Source organism: Thunnus thynnus, chromosome 5 (genome assembly GCF_963924715.1).
Source record: "Thunnus thynnus chromosome 5, fThuThy2.1, whole genome shotgun sequence".
Classification (NCBI taxonomy): Eukaryota; Metazoa; Chordata; class Actinopteri; order Scombriformes; family Scombridae; genus Thunnus; species Thunnus thynnus.
In genome coordinates, this window is record NC_089521.1 from 10,096,188 (window position 1) to 10,112,450 (window position 16,263).

Here is a 16,263-nt window from a genome sequence, read left to right on the forward strand (position 1 = left end):
TCATATATGCACATTGTTTAGATATGCTTGCAATATTTGCTTATTTAATCAGTTTACAAGGTAGAAAAAAATATGTCGCTTAAAAATCTGCATACAATTCATTCCACTATTGTCGATTGTTGTACAATATACACATTTTTAAAGAATGTTAAAGTTTCTTGATAAACATGATATATAGTACTAGCAGCAGTCATGTTTACTTAGTATTTCCCAAAATGGATAGAGATGATACATGCAGCAGATTAATAACAATAATGTGTATCATACAATACTGATGTTTCTACAGAGGAAGCGTAGTGTACAGTAATATGCACTTTTAATGTATGAATGTTGCAAAACAGTGAAAATGCATTTAATAAACTGCCTGGTTGCTGGTTTCCAGATATTATGGGCCGCTTTCAATTTGTTTTGTTCTTCAATGATGCTTGCATTTCCTTCCCCCGGGTGTCATGCAGCTTACAGTCTGTGATCTCGATCTTGACTTTGGAACAACAAGAGAGGCAGATTAACAACCCCATGACAGAAAATGTGAAAATACAGATGCCATCAGTGTGAGAGTCTGATCTTCCTCTGCTGCCATATGAAAACCCTCTTTTGGACCTTCTTAATGAAGCAGATGTGGGCTGCTATCAAACTCTTACTTTAGACTAATAATCTAATTTAATATCATTTTAGGGGAAATAGAGCTGTACTGCAAATTAGGAAATGAAGTTAACATTTACAGAACATTTAACCATTATCAATAACTGCTTTGTGCCATGGCAACATGTGATAGTCATGGAGGTTTTCCCACACAAAACAAATATTTGGCGTTAAAATTAGAAGAGAACTAGGCTAGAGGGGACAAGACATAACCCATTTTAACTGTTCAGTATCTCCAGCTACAGAAACGTGACTTATGACTGTGGCTGAAACAACACTTCAGAGAGAACAGTCAGCATTGCCTTGAAAGATCTGCTCCCTCCCTCCAACCACAGAGACCACATTGTTGTTTTTTCACATTTTATGCCTCCTTAAAAAGCTCTCACCACAAGATTAAACAACAGTAAAAGAGAATGTGCTTGAGGGACACAGAGAAAGTAAGAAACAAATGTAAAGGGTATATCCTGCCTGTGAGATGCTGGTCGGTCAGCTGCTGTTACTGATGCAATTGGGTTCACATGAGCTGCTGGTGGGACTCATTTCAATCAACAACCGCAGTAGTCTCAAGTCTGAACTCTGCTCCTTCCTACCACGCTGCCCACCACACCCCACCCATACTCCCACCTCCCTTCTCTGCCCGATACTCCAGTCCTCTCTCCCTGTGTTCCCTCCCCTCTGACCGATGTTTTTTCAGTTTTCAATTTTGTTTTCTGGGTCAGAAGACCACCTGAGCCTATAGGCGGCAGCTGACATGGCTCCCGAAAAGGAAAGTAATGGCCTTGACAACTATGCATTTGCAGTGAGTAAAATTTCTTTCTTTCTTTCTTTCTTTCTTTCTTTCTTTCTTTCTTTCTTTCTTTCTTTCTTTCTTTCTTTCTTTCTTTCTTTCTTTCTTTCTTTCTTTCTTTCTTTCTTTCTTTCTTTCTTTCTTTCTTTCTTTCTTTCTTTCTTTCTTTCTTTCTTTCTTTCTTTCTTTCTTTCTTTCTTTCTTTCTTTCTTTCTTTCTTTCTTTCTTTCTTTCTTTCTTTCTTTCTTTCTTTCTTTCTTTCTTTCTTTCTTTCTTTCTTTCTTTCTTTCTTTCTTTCTTTCTTTCTTTCTTTCTTTCTTTCTAATTTATTTCTTTTTGGATCTATCTCCACTTGGTTGGGAATCATGTTCCAATGTTTTTAAATGTAAATACTATGTGGAATATGAAAATCCATTACAGCATGTGAGTGCATGTAAACACATCTGGATGGTATGTATAAGTATCACTTGTTGATTTATCTCTCCTGCTATCACTGAACTGGAGGTTTTTTAGTACCACAGTAGAAACTTGATGTTAATAATTGACCTCAGATAGAATAACAAGCAAAGTAGCGTCATGGATACATATGAATGCTTACATTCCTGCTGCTCCATGCTTAAAGTCACATTATTGAAAAGATAAGCAGCACGCTGTTTAGTCACAGAAACAGAAGCAGAAACTGTTAGTGGATTAAGTCCAAATCTTAAATATATGCAACAACAACAATACATTGTCTGGACTGTACTGTAGAGCAAATAAATAATTAAGTCAGGATCATCATTTCCAATAATGTTAATCTATAACTGATTGAGGAAAGAATTCTTGCTTTGCTTTGATAAGAAACATTGTAGATCCACTCCTGAAAATTAATCAAGTTTTATCTGACTGTGGCTTTTTGCTCTTACTCTACCTTATAACCTCTCGAGAAGAAGGAAAATGTATATCTGGTGCACATTCCATTTATGTTTACGACGACTAAAAGGTCAAGAGCAAACAAGTGTTAAACCACATTCCCTTACAAGGAATTGTCAAGATAAGAACATTTATGGGCTTTCTAATGTTGTTGTGTTGGTTGAACGCATATTTTAAAATGTTTAATATTGCATTTTGTTGTAGTATTTTTGTTATTGTTGTTTTGAGATGTGACTCACAAAAATACAGATTGCCACAATGCAAAACAGAGATCTAAAGGATCCATAATGTCATACCTGTAATTGACCCTGCTCTGCATTTCTGTTTGACTGTATCGAAGCTTGAAGGTCGCTTTTGTGATCTACCTGACACAAAACATGGAGAAGAACTGGACACGTCCCTGGATGAAGACACCAACAAGCTAGCCTACTGTGTGACAGATGTGCCTCCTTGGTACCTGTGTATCATTCTTGGCATCCAGGTACGTCAACAAAGGTGCTTTCAGGCTATGTTTGACAAGAAGTCTTCACTCATTTCCTGATTAAAAGCCTATGTAGCATAGTATCTGAGGTTATGTAACAATGCAAACATGACCACAGTGTCACATGAGAGCTTCCCTTTGACTTTTCCTTCACAGCTGGTTAGATTTGGTTTTATTTATGTAGGCGTGATTGTGAAATTTGCTTCAGATACAGTTGAGATGGCAGAGTCAGTGAGGGTTTGTTTTATGTATTTAGCAGCTGGGATCACTCAGACTTTCCTCAGAAGTACAAACTTAGTTATATTTGCTTATAAAAGACTTCCTTTTCTCTTTTACACTATCTTTTCATTTTTGCAGTATGTATCATGGGTCATTCCAAGTGTAGATATTCTACAGGTTTTATACATACATACTGCTCTCACACTATAAAATAATCAGTTTATATTTAGATGAGGCAGGTTAGGTGCTTTAGGTTATTGCCCTAAAGCATATAAATAACTTCAACATTCCCTTATGTTCAGTATATGAAGTCATGACAGAAGGCCTGAAACTAAATGTAACTAATTTTCTCCCGTCTTTGCTCTTTCAGCACTGTTTGACTGCATTTGGAGGTATCATTGCTATCCCGTTAATCCTGTCTCAGGGGTTGTGTTTGCAGCATGACGGCCTCACGCAGAGCCACCTCATCAGCACCATTTTCTTTGTTTCTGGCATTTGCACTCTGTTGCAAGTTACCTTCGGCATTCGGTAAGAAAGTAAGGAGGAAAGAGGAGTAGTTAATGAGCATGAGATGCTGGAGGGTGCGTGATAAATGTTTAGTGTAATTAGAGATGCAGTCAATAGATTTCTCTCTCTAATCTCAGGCTATTGTACATTATTTCACTGGATAAAACAGATCTGTTTAGTGCCTGTTTCATGTTGTGTTAGTTTCCACAGAAATCCAGCAGTGCAGCAGGGTGCATTAAAGTGGAATTAACAATACTGCTCCTTTTGATTAAATAAGCAAAACAGAACAACCTCTCAGCTGGACGTATTAACCTCTTTCGAACTGTGAGTCCTGCCAAAGCTGGTGTTAGTCATGAACAATAGAATATTTCACTCTGTTAGTAGGCACAGCTTCTATTTAAGGGATTATCAGAGGTTAAGTATCAAATGGCTGAACTTTTGCATTAAGACGCTTTCAAATGTGTAGGTATTTTTAACTGTGATGAAAGGATTTCAAAAGAGTAAAGATAGTTTTGTATTTGAATTAATAAATCAGATGTTACCTAAATATTATGATAATTATAGTATTTTGCAGCACTTGGGTACCAAATACATGTACAGTATGATATGATACAGTAAGATGTGGAACAGTGCAACTTCCTCTACCTGCGGATGTAAAAACTCAAGAGGCCAAAACAACTTTACAGGCTGATTTTGTTTTGGAGGACTACAAATTTAAACCATGTTTTGTCGCTCTGAACTTGCATGCTTGTGCAGACTCAGCCTGGCTGAATATTGGTGTCACAGTAGGATTAGGGAAGGAATTTCCATCTTATTATGTTTGGAATCTAGTTCTTGCTAAATCCACATTCCCCTGGCTTAGTGCCACTGATGCTTTCTTGTCTCTCTCCAAATATTGAGAGGTCAGCTGTAAGGTATGTTTAACTGCACACTGTTCCAGAGAAGCCAAAAAGAAGACAGAACTAATTATTTTGTGTCCCTTAAGATAAAAACATGAACTCTCCTAAAAAGATATCTGCTAGCTTAACATCTTCACTTTTCCGCTGTATTTTCCACAACAATAGTTATCCTCAGACTCTTATGACTGACTGCTGTGTATGTTGCGCTGAAAGGTTTCGGCTCTGATACAGTTGGATGTGAACTGTTGACAGTGAACAGCATAATGAGGATTATTACATGGCAGATGACTTTAACTCAGTTACCCTCTGGTCTAGCAGTTAGCCTAATGAGAGAGTCACTGTCTCCACTTTCACATGATTTAAATCAACATTTTTTGTCATATGTGACTGGAAGCAGCAGGGACTGTAGATACACAGAGACTCTTGACATGGTCTTGAGAGGAGCTGCACTTTTGCTGAACACATGCAACCTTTTTATTGCTTTTGTTAAGTACTAAGGTGGGTGATCCACTAAAGGCCCTGCTTTTACATAAAGATAACTGACTGTAGTCAGTCATTCAGTCTAGTTGTACCTGTCACTCCAAAACATCTTGCACAATATATGATATCTGATGATGTATGACCTATGTAGGCACCTGTCCTGACGTGATATGCTTTTATCTATCTGGCTCCCTTTCATTCCCTGTCTCCTGATCTTTGTCATCTTTATGTCCAGACTGCCAATTCTCCAAGGTGGGACATTCACATTACTGGCGCCTTCCATGGCAATGCTGTCCATGCCAGAGTGGACATGTCCTGCTTGGACCCAAAATGCAAGCCTTGTCAACACCTCGTCTACAGAATTCATGGAGGTGTGGCAGAGTCGAATGAGAGCAGTAAGTAGACTGTGGCCAGTGAATCTTTCCAATCACAATTTACAGCCTAACTCACTGAACTTTGGTTGACAGCTGGAACAAGAACATTCTCTGTAAAGGGTGTGTTATCCACATTTAAAGGACTGCTCCCCAGTTTTGAGCCTAAAAATTATATTATTCATGTGTAAATGCCATAAGGAGACCTCAACAACTTTTGTAGATCTCTCTAAAATCAGATATCAGACATCTTTTAAACACTAGTAGTGGAAAGAAATCTAGCTCATAGGCAGTTGCTGATTCTGACATAAGAGCATATAAACCCTAAAGCTAAATCAGACAAAAACAACTTCCATTATACAAATTAAAGCTGCACTAATTAATATTTTTATATAAACAATGGCTACAATGACTATGTGTGATGTGAAAGGCGTCGCTTATTGTGACAAACACATAGAGAATTATCATCCACAGTTCAACATCTTTCAGCTCATTGTTTTGTTTTTATGGTCCAAAGTTTTGTTGTTTTGGTTCAGTGTCTTATCAACCTTGTTTCCAGCTGCAGAAGGCAAATATGCGATAAACTCACAGCACATGTCCAGCTACTAGCTGGTGAACATCATGGAGCATATAGCAAGCTTAAAACCCAGTTATATTTCTCAGGAACAGGAACAGAGCTAAAAGAAGAGGGCATATAGAACTTCCATTGCTGCTGGATGTGTAAATAGTGTTAGCCGTATCAACTTTATAAGGACATAATATGTCAAATATGTATGATATTTAGCTTGTTGTTGAGTTCTGCCCTCAATTGGATAAAACAACAGATACATGGCTGCCATTGGTAGCTATGTTACTTGATCAGTCATATAAACACATAAATATTCATAACATACTACATTGCTAAGCATTAATATACTTTTAGATTTGGGAACTTACTCAGTAGTTTTCCTGTTGTGAGTAGATGCTTGCAAGTTGAAGACCTGAAACACTTGACAGTGGTGTCATGCTAACAGTAGTTAATGTCAATGTAGAGATAGCATAGTCTCTATGCAGGAGCTGTTTGTTTATGACCAGTAATATAATGTCTTCTTCTTTGATTATGTGTTTGATGCAAGTAGCTAGCGTAACATAAGCAGCTGATACGTTGGTCCTCCTTGACTGACTTGGCTGCCAATTTGAAATTAGCAGCATCTTATAGTATTGTAGGCTTTGGTAGGGCATATGTATGCAGAGTGGGGAATTTTGTGAGGAGAGTACATCAACTTTTTTTGCGTGACAGTGTTGACTTGAAAATGAAACGATGATGAAAAGAACTTAAAAAACATCAATTTAGGACTGTCCCATGAAAATCAAACGATGAGCATATCAAATTAGCATTTGTATCAGTCCTAACGTCTGTCCCAGGATAAATGCTCTTTGTCTTAACTGACCCTTTTGGCAGCACAAAAGTAGTCATTGTTTGATTGCTGTGTAATTGTCATTTATGTGTGCACATTTCATGCCTGCATGCAACCTTGCAACAGCGTGTTCAAACATTCACCATGCAGAGCCACAGTTATTGTTGTAGCTGAGGTTTTGGAGTTAAGTGGTTTGATTGTGTGGGAGTCCATATGGATCTTAAACTGCAGCATTTTATAATGATATTGTTTACAATGATATATTGTGGCTAACAGCTGAAAAACAGACTTGCCAGAAGTGTATTTTTTTCAGTTAAAAGTGGGTGTAGCTCACAGGTACACAGAACATCCACAATAAGAACTATGAAATTTCTCATTAACTTTATATGCCATGTTAATTTTATGACATCGGTTTGCCTTTTCAGTGAAAATGAATGAGACTACAATGCACTATTGATGCTACACTACTATGGTGAAAACCTGTTGGATTGTTTTACAGCACACCATAAAAATTATTTTTGGTAGGAAAATAGAGAGGCCACTATTCCTCCAGTGCAAAAAGAATATGATAAGAATATGAGTGATTTGATTGATTTAAAAAAAGGAATAAATATACCCTCCTCAGCAGATCTGCAAACACAGGTAGCAACATATTTACAATGAGAGGCATTGGGATTTATGGTAATTGTGGTCTTCATTTTGATCAACATAGCAGCCCTAAAAGTATCATTGGCATGAACAGCTGTTTCAGCCAACGTCTAATTTGCACATGGTAAGAAAAATGTGACAATGATATATTCTTGTTAGAAAATAACCAAATGTGCTGTCATGAGTGTAGCAGGAGATGGACCCAAATGCAGGACAAAGCAGGCAGTATGAACTGAAGAATATCTCTTTTATCAGGATACAGACATGCATGCACAGCAAAGCCAAAAAAGACAGACCAAAGGATCCAACAAAAATGAACTGAAAACCAGGACTTAAATACAAACTAAACTGACGAGGTTATGAGGTGCAGGAGGAACAGGAGAACAGGAAAAGAGCTGATTGGCCGGGGAAGACACAGGGAGCAGGACAGGGCTAATTAGGCTGATACAGAGCAGGTGTGTAGATAAGCAGGCTAGGGAGGAGGACAGGAACACAGGAGGAAAAACAGAGCAAACAGAAAACGTAAACCCAGAATTCACACGAATATAACTTAAATACACAAGTAACACTACAACCTCTCTTATCCGTAATAAACAGAAAAACCCTCTTAATAACTGAGATGAGTATAAGCTGTGGGAGAACAGACCGGAATAAAAACAAAGACAGACTAACTAATAAAGGAAACTTAAATAATATCATGCCAGATAGTCTTTTAAAGATACAACTCAAATCCGCCTTCTTCAACACAGTCCAGTCATCACATGACAGGGAGAAAAGCCTGAGGGCATCTGGTGGACTGGTGGAAAATGACAACTGAGGGACATAGAGCCAGACTGTGACAGGAGCATGATGCAAATTTCTGGTAAATGCCTTTGTGGTAAGAGTGATGTCATTTTCTGACTGTCATCTTACTTGTGTCTCTTCAGCTCCAGGGGTCCATTATGGTGGGCTCACTCTTCCAGGTGTTTGTTGGTTTCTCTGGTCTCATCGGCCTCTTCATGCGATTCATTGGACCTCTCACCATTGCTCCCACCATCTCTCTCATTGGACTGTCACTGTTTGACTCAGCTGGTGCCAGCGCTGGCAATCACTGGGGCATCTCTGCCATGTGGGTAAAATTCCCAGTCTATTTAGGGACTGGGATGATTCATTCAGTCTACTTCAAGCCTGCCATTATATAACTTTTTAAAATAGAAAACAATTTAATTTTTTCCCTCTTAATATAAAATTCTTTTTATGTTACACGCAATGCAACTGTCTTGTAGGCGGTTTAATGCATTTTTATCAAACAAACTTGTCTTATAGATTATGTTAAATCTGCTTCCTCCCATGCATACTTTTTAAAAAATAGTTTAGACTTGAAATATGTGTAAAGTTTTAATCTCTGGGCAGGGCAGGAAAGCCTAATAAAAATTCATTTTCCAAGAACCTGCTTAATTGCTCTACTTGGCTTTTTTGTTGGTTAGCCCTATACTCAGCTACAAATTGGTACAGTCCTTCTTACACTGTGAATACTGTATTGTTGTCTCTCAAACAGGACCACAGCACTGATCATCCTGTTCTCACAGTACCTCCGTCACATACCTGTGCCCTTTCCTACATACAGCAAGGATAAAAAACTGCACACCTCTCGTGTCTACGTCTTTCAGATTCTCCCTGTATGTATGAAACAATTTGTGTTGTCTTTCTTTTTTGCCAATAAACAACACATTTATTCTTAGGATGTCTTGAAAAGGCAACAAAGGTGTTTTGTTTCTATGTATCCTCAGGTTTTGCTGGGAATCACTTTGTCTTGGCTCATCTGCTACATTCTGACGACCTACAGTGTACTTCCCTCTGACCCAGATCAGTATGGTTATCTGGCTCGCACTGATCTAAAGGGGGATGTTATGGGCCAAGCTCCCTGGTTTAGTTTCCCATATCCAGGTAAGAAGCTGCGATGCTATCAACCAAACTGACATCTTAGTAATAAGGCTGTACATACCTTGTCATTCACTGTTCCATCATGTTTGAATCCAATCTTAGGTCAGTGGGGGGTGCCAACTGTGAGCCTGGCAGGGGTGGTCGGCATCTTGGCTGGGGTGATTTCCTCCATGATAGAGTCTGTTGGGGACTACCACGCTTGTGCCAGGCTATCTGGGGCTCCACCTCCCCCTAAACATGCTATCAACAGGGGTATTGGTATTGAGGGACTGGGCTGTCTGCTGGCTGGAGCCTGGGGAACAGGAAATGGTACCACCTCATACAGTGAGAATGTGGGAGCCCTCGGTATTACAAAGGTAAGGCAATCCTCAATGGTTCAATCAATTTGGTAGTTAAAAGATTAACTTTTTCAGTATTCAGAGGAAAACTGCCAAATGTAATGTTTATATGATTGCCTTTAAAAGCAGATCTGTTCAAAAGAAGCCTTTTCTTGACTTTTTTGCAGGTTGGCAGTCGCATGGTGATTGTAGCCAGTGGAGTCTTGATGGTTGTCATGGGTGTTTTTGGTAAAGTGGGAGCTATATTCACCACTATCCCATCACCCGTGATAGGAGGAATGTTCATGGTTATGTTCGGGGTCATTTCTGCAGCAGGAGTTTCTAATTTGCAGGTGCACCTTCCAAAACCATACATTAACTGAACTATTACATGAAAATAACACTTTTCGTGTGTGTACTCATGTATACTCTTTCTTACATTTTAGTATGCAGATATGAATTCATCTAGGAACATCTTCATTTTTGGCTTCTCCATGTTCTCTGGTCTTGTCATACCTAACTGGATATTAAAGAACATGAAAGCAATCGCTACAGGTGCATGGATAAAATTTCACAATAATATCGGTATTTTTCATAACAGGCATCATACAGTTATACCATTTACTTGGTTATCTTGAACAGAGGTTTAACTGTTTTCATTGTTTTGTATCCAGGTGTGGTAGAACTTGACCAGGTGCTGCAGGTACTTCTGACAACCAGTATGTTTGTAGGAGGTTTCTTTGGCTTCATACTAGACAACACAATTCCAGGTATTCTTTTATTTCATTGAATTACTTGAACGATATGAATTTCAATGGCATTGTTGTGTTTAAAGGATTTAAGTAATCCACAGTATGCTCTTAATCAATTCAAAATAACGTTGACATTTCTCTGACACAATTTTCACTACGCTTCTTGTTCTTGTCTAAGGTTTCTTGTAGATTGCTCAAAATTGCGTTGTGACAATAGAGACAAGTAAGCCAACACAGTATTTCATGGGTCACACCTAATTTATTCCAATGCTGATCATCTTCTATCAAGTGACTGTAAGTTACTGACAGTGTCAGGTGATGATCACAATAGCGTAAGGTGCAGCCCATAGATATTCAGTGTCTTGGCCTTTGTTAGTCATTTGCGGTGAGCATGGCTAAAAAAACTGCCTGCAGGAAGAAGTTGGCCATTAAAAATTGCATCAATGGTTACAATACAGCAACTAGGCAAGAGTCAGTATTAAAATTGGACTATACCAAAAAGGTGTCACCAAATGTAAATGTTTTTTTCGATGTTCTTCTATTCCTCTGCCTTGGGAGCGATGTGTTTTACTTCTTGCAGCTGTTAATAGTATAAAATTCAAATAAACAGATATGAAATAGAATTTCCTTTGGGTGGTCAGCTTTAGATCCAAAAACAGTTTTGAAATGACACTCTTTTTTAGAATATTGCAAAGTGTATTAGAGGAGCACTATTTAAAGACAAGCTTTATGAAAAACAAACAAGCAAGCAGAAAATAACATCAAGGCAGAGTCAGTAATCTCATTCCTTCAGTGGGCCGTAAAAAATATGGTTTAACACATTTAACACGTGTCCAACAGGGTCAAAGCATGAACGAGGCATTCTCGCCTGGAACAAGGTTCACGAGGATGACTCCAGCAACACACTGGAGAGCGGAGAAGTCTACAACCTTCCTTTTGGCATCAGCTCTTATTTGTCTTCTTCATCCTGGCTCCGGTACATACCGTTTTGCCCTCCTGATGTGCCCCGCTCCCTGGAAGGATGCAGAGCAGATACTAATGCCCTGGAGCCTAAACAGCCACTGGGACACCCAGAGCCTTCACAGATCATCATTGGAGTTGCTATGTGAGCTGTGTACTCACTCCAGCATACCATTATGGGGATTTCGAAAAACCATACCATCAGAGGCAGCTCAGTTTGGACCTTTAGTCCTTTTTTAAAGACACTGTACTGTAACAACATGGTGCAAAGTATTTCTCATGACCCTTTGGATTGAGATATGCAAATTACATCTTGCACAGGACTGGTTGATATATGGACTTCTGTTAGGGAGGTGCTTACTGTAGGTACCTATTAATAGAGTTTTTGTAAATGTTGATAATAGAAAGTTGACATATATATATATATATATATATATAATCTTTAAGACATTTGTTCTGTACGGTAATTTGTATTCCCAGTGCATAACACTGTTGAGTATAAACAATGATTTCTTTGGTTTAAACTTTTATGTTTTGTTTTCTCGGATCTTATCAGTCTTAGAATGCGATCATGCCCAGGTGCTAGTGAACAAACACTGAAAAGACATGTGAATGTAAATACTGTAGATCTATGATATTTAATGCTGAATTCAGCATATAGATCCAATGACGAGTTTCATATATATATATATATATATATATATATATATATATATATATATATATATATATATATGTATGTATATATATGTATATATATATATATACACACACATATATATAGAGTACCTCAAGTTTGAATTAACTTTTGCTGTGACAGTCAATATTTTAATAATTGTTTCAATGCACTTTACCTATTTTTGGCAACAGTTTCTCACAGGACTTTTCTTTCAGACTTCTCATGGCCTAATCAATGCATAAACTGGATATTTTTCAAAAAAGAGGGTTTTTCTTATGTGCATATTAAACTCCAACACAGAGCCATTGTGTAGCAACACCTGTATCCATTCAGTTTGTTCCTGTCAGATCATGTTTGATAGCTTTGTACAAGCTAACGAAAGACTCTGCCCAAACATCTCTTTGGTGTTCAGTAGTGGAATTGACCACCTGCTCGGCGGTGTATACCAAGGTCAACACGGTACGCTCAAAATCGTCCTGATGCAGTTCACCATTATAATCCGAAAGGTCAGAGATGAGCCTAAATACATCTGTTAACTTCCTAGGAATGACGTCCTCACAGATGACCTCCAGGTCTCGTGTCTTTCGGAGAGAAGCCAGCTCGGCGTCTCTCACTGAAAACTCTCCACTGGCCTCAAAATTTATGCCAGTCAGTAGGATCTACAGGTATTTGGTGAAAAGAAAAGAAAAAATTGTTCCAGTAGTCATTCTAAAGGTTTATGTTTACTTGTTTTCCACTTAAAAACACTTGGAAAAAAAGGTCTGCATATTTGGATATGTTTATCTCACCTCAAATAATAGATGAACATCGTCAAATGAATTGTGGAAGGTGGGGTTCACCAAAGTTGCAACACCTCTTTGTATTCTGCTTGCAGCTGGGAACAGGACTAGTAGGTAAAGAGAGACAGTGAATGAGTGGTGTTAGCAGAGCAAGGACAGTCACATTAACAAACCTTTTCTTTCAGGTTAATCACGTTTTTGTTGTGATTTACTGCTGCGAACTGAAAAGCTTTCATGAACCTATAAAGTTGGATACCCTGTGACAAGTGAATAACATCCTCTAAACTGTCAGGTACCATGAAAAACAGGTTTTAGCTGGGTTTCTGGCACATGTGAGACCCAGATTCATCGGGCCCTGACCACAACTTTGAGTAGTTAATCAATGATACGCACGGTGTGCATTTCAAACTCTGCATTCTCTGACCTTACAGATGACTTTTGCCTGCAGGCGATGAGACGCGACCTCAAACTTCAAAGGCAGCAGCGGAATCAAAGGCGGAGTAACACATGGTTGATACAACAGAGTCCAGATGATTTTGACATGCAGTGAATGGGCTTAGCATTTCAGCCTCAACTGTTCACAACATTCCTTAACCTCTCGAATTCGCACAAGGGTGTTAACCACAACAAATAGAGCAGTAGAAGAAAGCTCTCAGGCGAAAACCTTTCCCCTTGCTTGTTTACGACTGGAGCATGAGGAAGGATAACCACTATGCATTTGCAGAGACATTCCTTAAATGCAATGCATTCACATTACTTAGATTACTAAATGTACAGAAACAGAGCTGTTGCTTTGCCTGAGCCTGGCAAAATATGTCAAGAAATCATAGACAAAATTAATAGCAGTGCAAAAGATAAAGAAAGATTGGAAAGATTAGATTAGAAAGAAATTCAGACCAGAGAGAGATTTAGATCACAGTTTTACTGTCCAGTGCCTCCACCATTCTTTTCTGGCTGGTTTTAATAATGTACGTAAAATGTGGAACTTATTTATTACATGGTATAAAGGAAAAGCTCCAGGCAATAATGTTGGGTACAGTAGTTTAAAAGAAGAACAGATGGAAGGGAAAAATGGAGGAAAGAGGACAGATGCAGATAGATGGAAAGCACCTTGTTGTGCAGAAATTGAAATGATGGGAAATGAGTGACTGACACAAATACTGAATGAACTGCACTTGAGTGTTTTTGGTCAGTTACTTAATCTGCAGCAGTGCCTTTAAAAACATTAAAACTGAACAATCTTGTCTAGAGTACATACACTATTCATTGCATCATTCATGCAGAAGCATGAGCAATCAGCAATTAACTATCACAAACAATCTAATGGAAACACACTTAAGAAATCCACTGAATGTCTGGAACCAAAGAACTAAGCCATAGTCAATTACTCAGCTGCCAAGTCAGTCTCTCCTTGCCATCCACTTGTTTATGACAGGCTTAACAAGTGCAACAAGATGATGATATTTTAATAGACTTTTGCAGGATCAAACCATCCACACAAGTCAGTCATAATGGTGAGATAATGATCTCCATTAATCTAAGCTCAATAAGGGTGCAACAAATGGCAAGATAGCTTTTTCCTTTCGGTGAGTCCTTCAAATATCCATGATTAAGTAAATCTATATTGCCGCAAAACATATTGATGAAAGACTTGTTTAATCAATGCCTGTGAAAAACATTTTCAGCATTTTACCCTCCAAGAGAGTTGTGTCTGTGGAGATGCAGTGCAATCTGTCTATGTTTAGGAGCAAATGGAATGAGCCAGGCTTAAATCACACACTACATAATTCATTGATTTACAGTATGCTGCTGATGTAAGCGGTAATTCCTAAAGGTAAAGATTAATGAAGGTCATGAGATCTTAGATCACATGGTGCGCTGAAATTTGTACCGGGCAACTTCACATGCCTGGCAGCTTGGATTGTTTGGAAAATATGGACATACCCAGAAATCATGCAGCATCTCATCAGTAAACTGCACGCAGAACTCATATGTTTACCAGCTGAACGTTGAATCAAAGGAATGACAGAGGCCAATGACCAAATGGCAATGGTTCCAGCTTTGCATGATGAAGTGCTACATGTTGATGCTTGGATTTCATTCTTGAATTTCGTTACTTCCTGGCCATGGAGAAGTGTATAGGGTCAAAACCAGACATTTTAACAAAGAACTTAACACAAAATTCAAAAGATCTCACTTAATCAGACAAGAGAATTTCCCTCCTCAAGCTGGTTTAAATATCTCAGCTGTATGCTTTTCATTCACTTGAAGAATATGAGTTTCCTGTTTCAGATCATTTTTGGACCCCAGCCATTGTTTTCCTATTGGAAACAGGTGCAGATGACATCTGAACTTAGTAGTCGGATGAGAATCAGTGAAATGTGCCGTGACTCGAAAGATATTAAACCAATACATTTGCATAGTAATTATTTTGTATTGTGTTTCTTGTATTGTGCTGTATTGTACTCAGTTCTGTTAAATCTAAAGGTGTCACCTTTAATATTGTTTTGAAGGAGAAGAAATAACTCTTCCAGCATTACTAGTTACCCACCAGTAGGATGTTTGAGACAGTTCCACTAAGTTTGAACAATATTTTGTTCATTTCCTTTCAATAAATGAAATAAGGATAGCTCATATTCCAGTTTAATAATAAAGCACAACTGAACCAATTAACAAGGAACAATCAGTGTACAACCAAGACTCACTTAATCAGTGTTTAATGAAAAATGAAGCTTTAGAATTCAGATTATAATTGTGATTTTTTTCAAATGGAAGATCTACTAATGCAGAATAAATAATTGACATATCTTTATGTTTTCATCAATTGTTTTGTGGCTCAGACTCTCAAGTAAAAAACATGATCATGACAGCTATTGTTACCATTTTTGGGATTAATCCACCATCATTTTCCATAACAAGAATACCATTGCTACTCAATATTATCTTTGCTCTGTGAAGAAAACCTGGATGTGGATACAAGAAAATCTTACAATGACAACTTTCCTCTCTTACAGGCACAAAAACGGAACTGTTTGTCACTGAAAATATTATGTTTCATTTCAGTTCTTACCTTTACTTCGATACCGTGTGGCACCTGTTTTGATGCAGCAGTAGAAAAGACCAATTAGGAGCATTCTCCAGGACAGCATGGTGACTGTGAAAGCTGCAAACAGGCTGGACAGGTCTGCTCAAGTTTTTCCTAACAGTGTGTCTCTCTCTACCAGATAGCCTCTCTGTCGAGTCTCTCTCCTTCTATTTACTTTGAATCAGCTTAACATTGTACCATGCATCACCACCATTTGTGTTCTCTCACTCTGTCTGTCCTCGGGACTGTATTCTCTCTCCCCCTCCCATCTCTGTTTGATCTCTCTCCCTCTTTGTCCCTCTCTGCCCCTCATAAGCTGATTCTTACAGTTTTAATGCTTTCAGCTGGTTGTCATCAGGCTCAGAGACTCACTCTCATTTTTAAATCTTTCTGCACTCACCATTTACAGGTACATGTTAATGTCA

At 38.3% G+C, this 16,263-nt stretch overlaps 2 protein-coding genes across 2 annotated transcripts; one reads left to right on the plus strand and one right to left on the minus strand.

Moving 5' to 3' along the window:
- Positions 1 to 500: 500 nt before the first annotated feature.
- Positions 501 to 11,819, plus strand: slc23a4 (solute carrier family 23 member 4). The gene is made up of 12 exons (XM_067589122.1): positions 501 to 1,441; positions 2,682 to 2,822; positions 3,412 to 3,569; positions 5,163 to 5,322; positions 8,270 to 8,451; positions 8,881 to 9,001; positions 9,113 to 9,269; positions 9,369 to 9,622; positions 9,772 to 9,936; positions 10,030 to 10,138; positions 10,258 to 10,353; positions 11,176 to 11,819. The coding sequence occupies exons 1-12, from the start codon at positions 1,394 to 1,396 to the stop codon at positions 11,442 to 11,444; spliced, it is 1,860 nt and encodes a 619-aa protein (XP_067445223.1). The 5' UTR covers positions 501 to 1,393; the 3' UTR covers positions 11,445 to 11,819.
- A 258-nt stretch (positions 11,820 to 12,077) lies between these two features.
- On the minus strand, positions 12,078 to 16,035 carry LOC137182730 (protein FAM180A-like). Its single transcript, XM_067589124.1, has 3 exons — positions 15,824 to 16,035; positions 12,763 to 12,860; positions 12,078 to 12,633 (listed from the first exon to the last, which is right to left on the minus strand). Exons 1-3 carry the CDS (start codon positions 15,900 to 15,902, stop codon positions 12,304 to 12,306), a joined length of 507 nt encoding a protein of 168 aa, XP_067445225.1. The 5' UTR covers positions 15,903 to 16,035; the 3' UTR covers positions 12,078 to 12,303.
- Positions 16,036 to 16,263: the final 228 nt, after the last annotated feature.

Bases quoted from the DNA above. Each gene is read 5' to 3' on its own strand.
- slc23a4 (XM_067589122.1), top strand. From the start codon at position 1,394: ATGGCTCCCGAAAAGGAAAGTAATGGCCTTGACAACTATGCATTTGCA. The intron at 3,570-5,162 runs GTAAGAAAGTAA...CTTTATGTCCAG, and splicing joins CAAGTTACCTTCGGCATTCG to ACTGCCAATTCTCCAAGGTG. The intron at 10,354-11,175 runs GTATTCTTTTAT...CGTGTCCAACAG, and splicing joins ACTAGACAACACAATTCCAG to GGTCAAAGCATGAACGAGGC.
- LOC137182730 (XM_067589124.1), bottom strand. From the start codon at position 15,902: ATGCTGTCCTGGAGAATGCTCCTAATTGGTCTTTTCTACTGCTGCATC. The intron at 12,861-15,823 runs GTAAGAACTGAA...TTTACCTACTAG, and splicing joins CACACGGTATCGAAGTAAAG to TCCTGTTCCCAGCTGCAAGC. The intron at 12,634-12,762 runs GTGAGATAAACA...AAATACCTGTAG, and splicing joins ATGTTCATCTATTATTTGAG to ATCCTACTGACTGGCATAAA.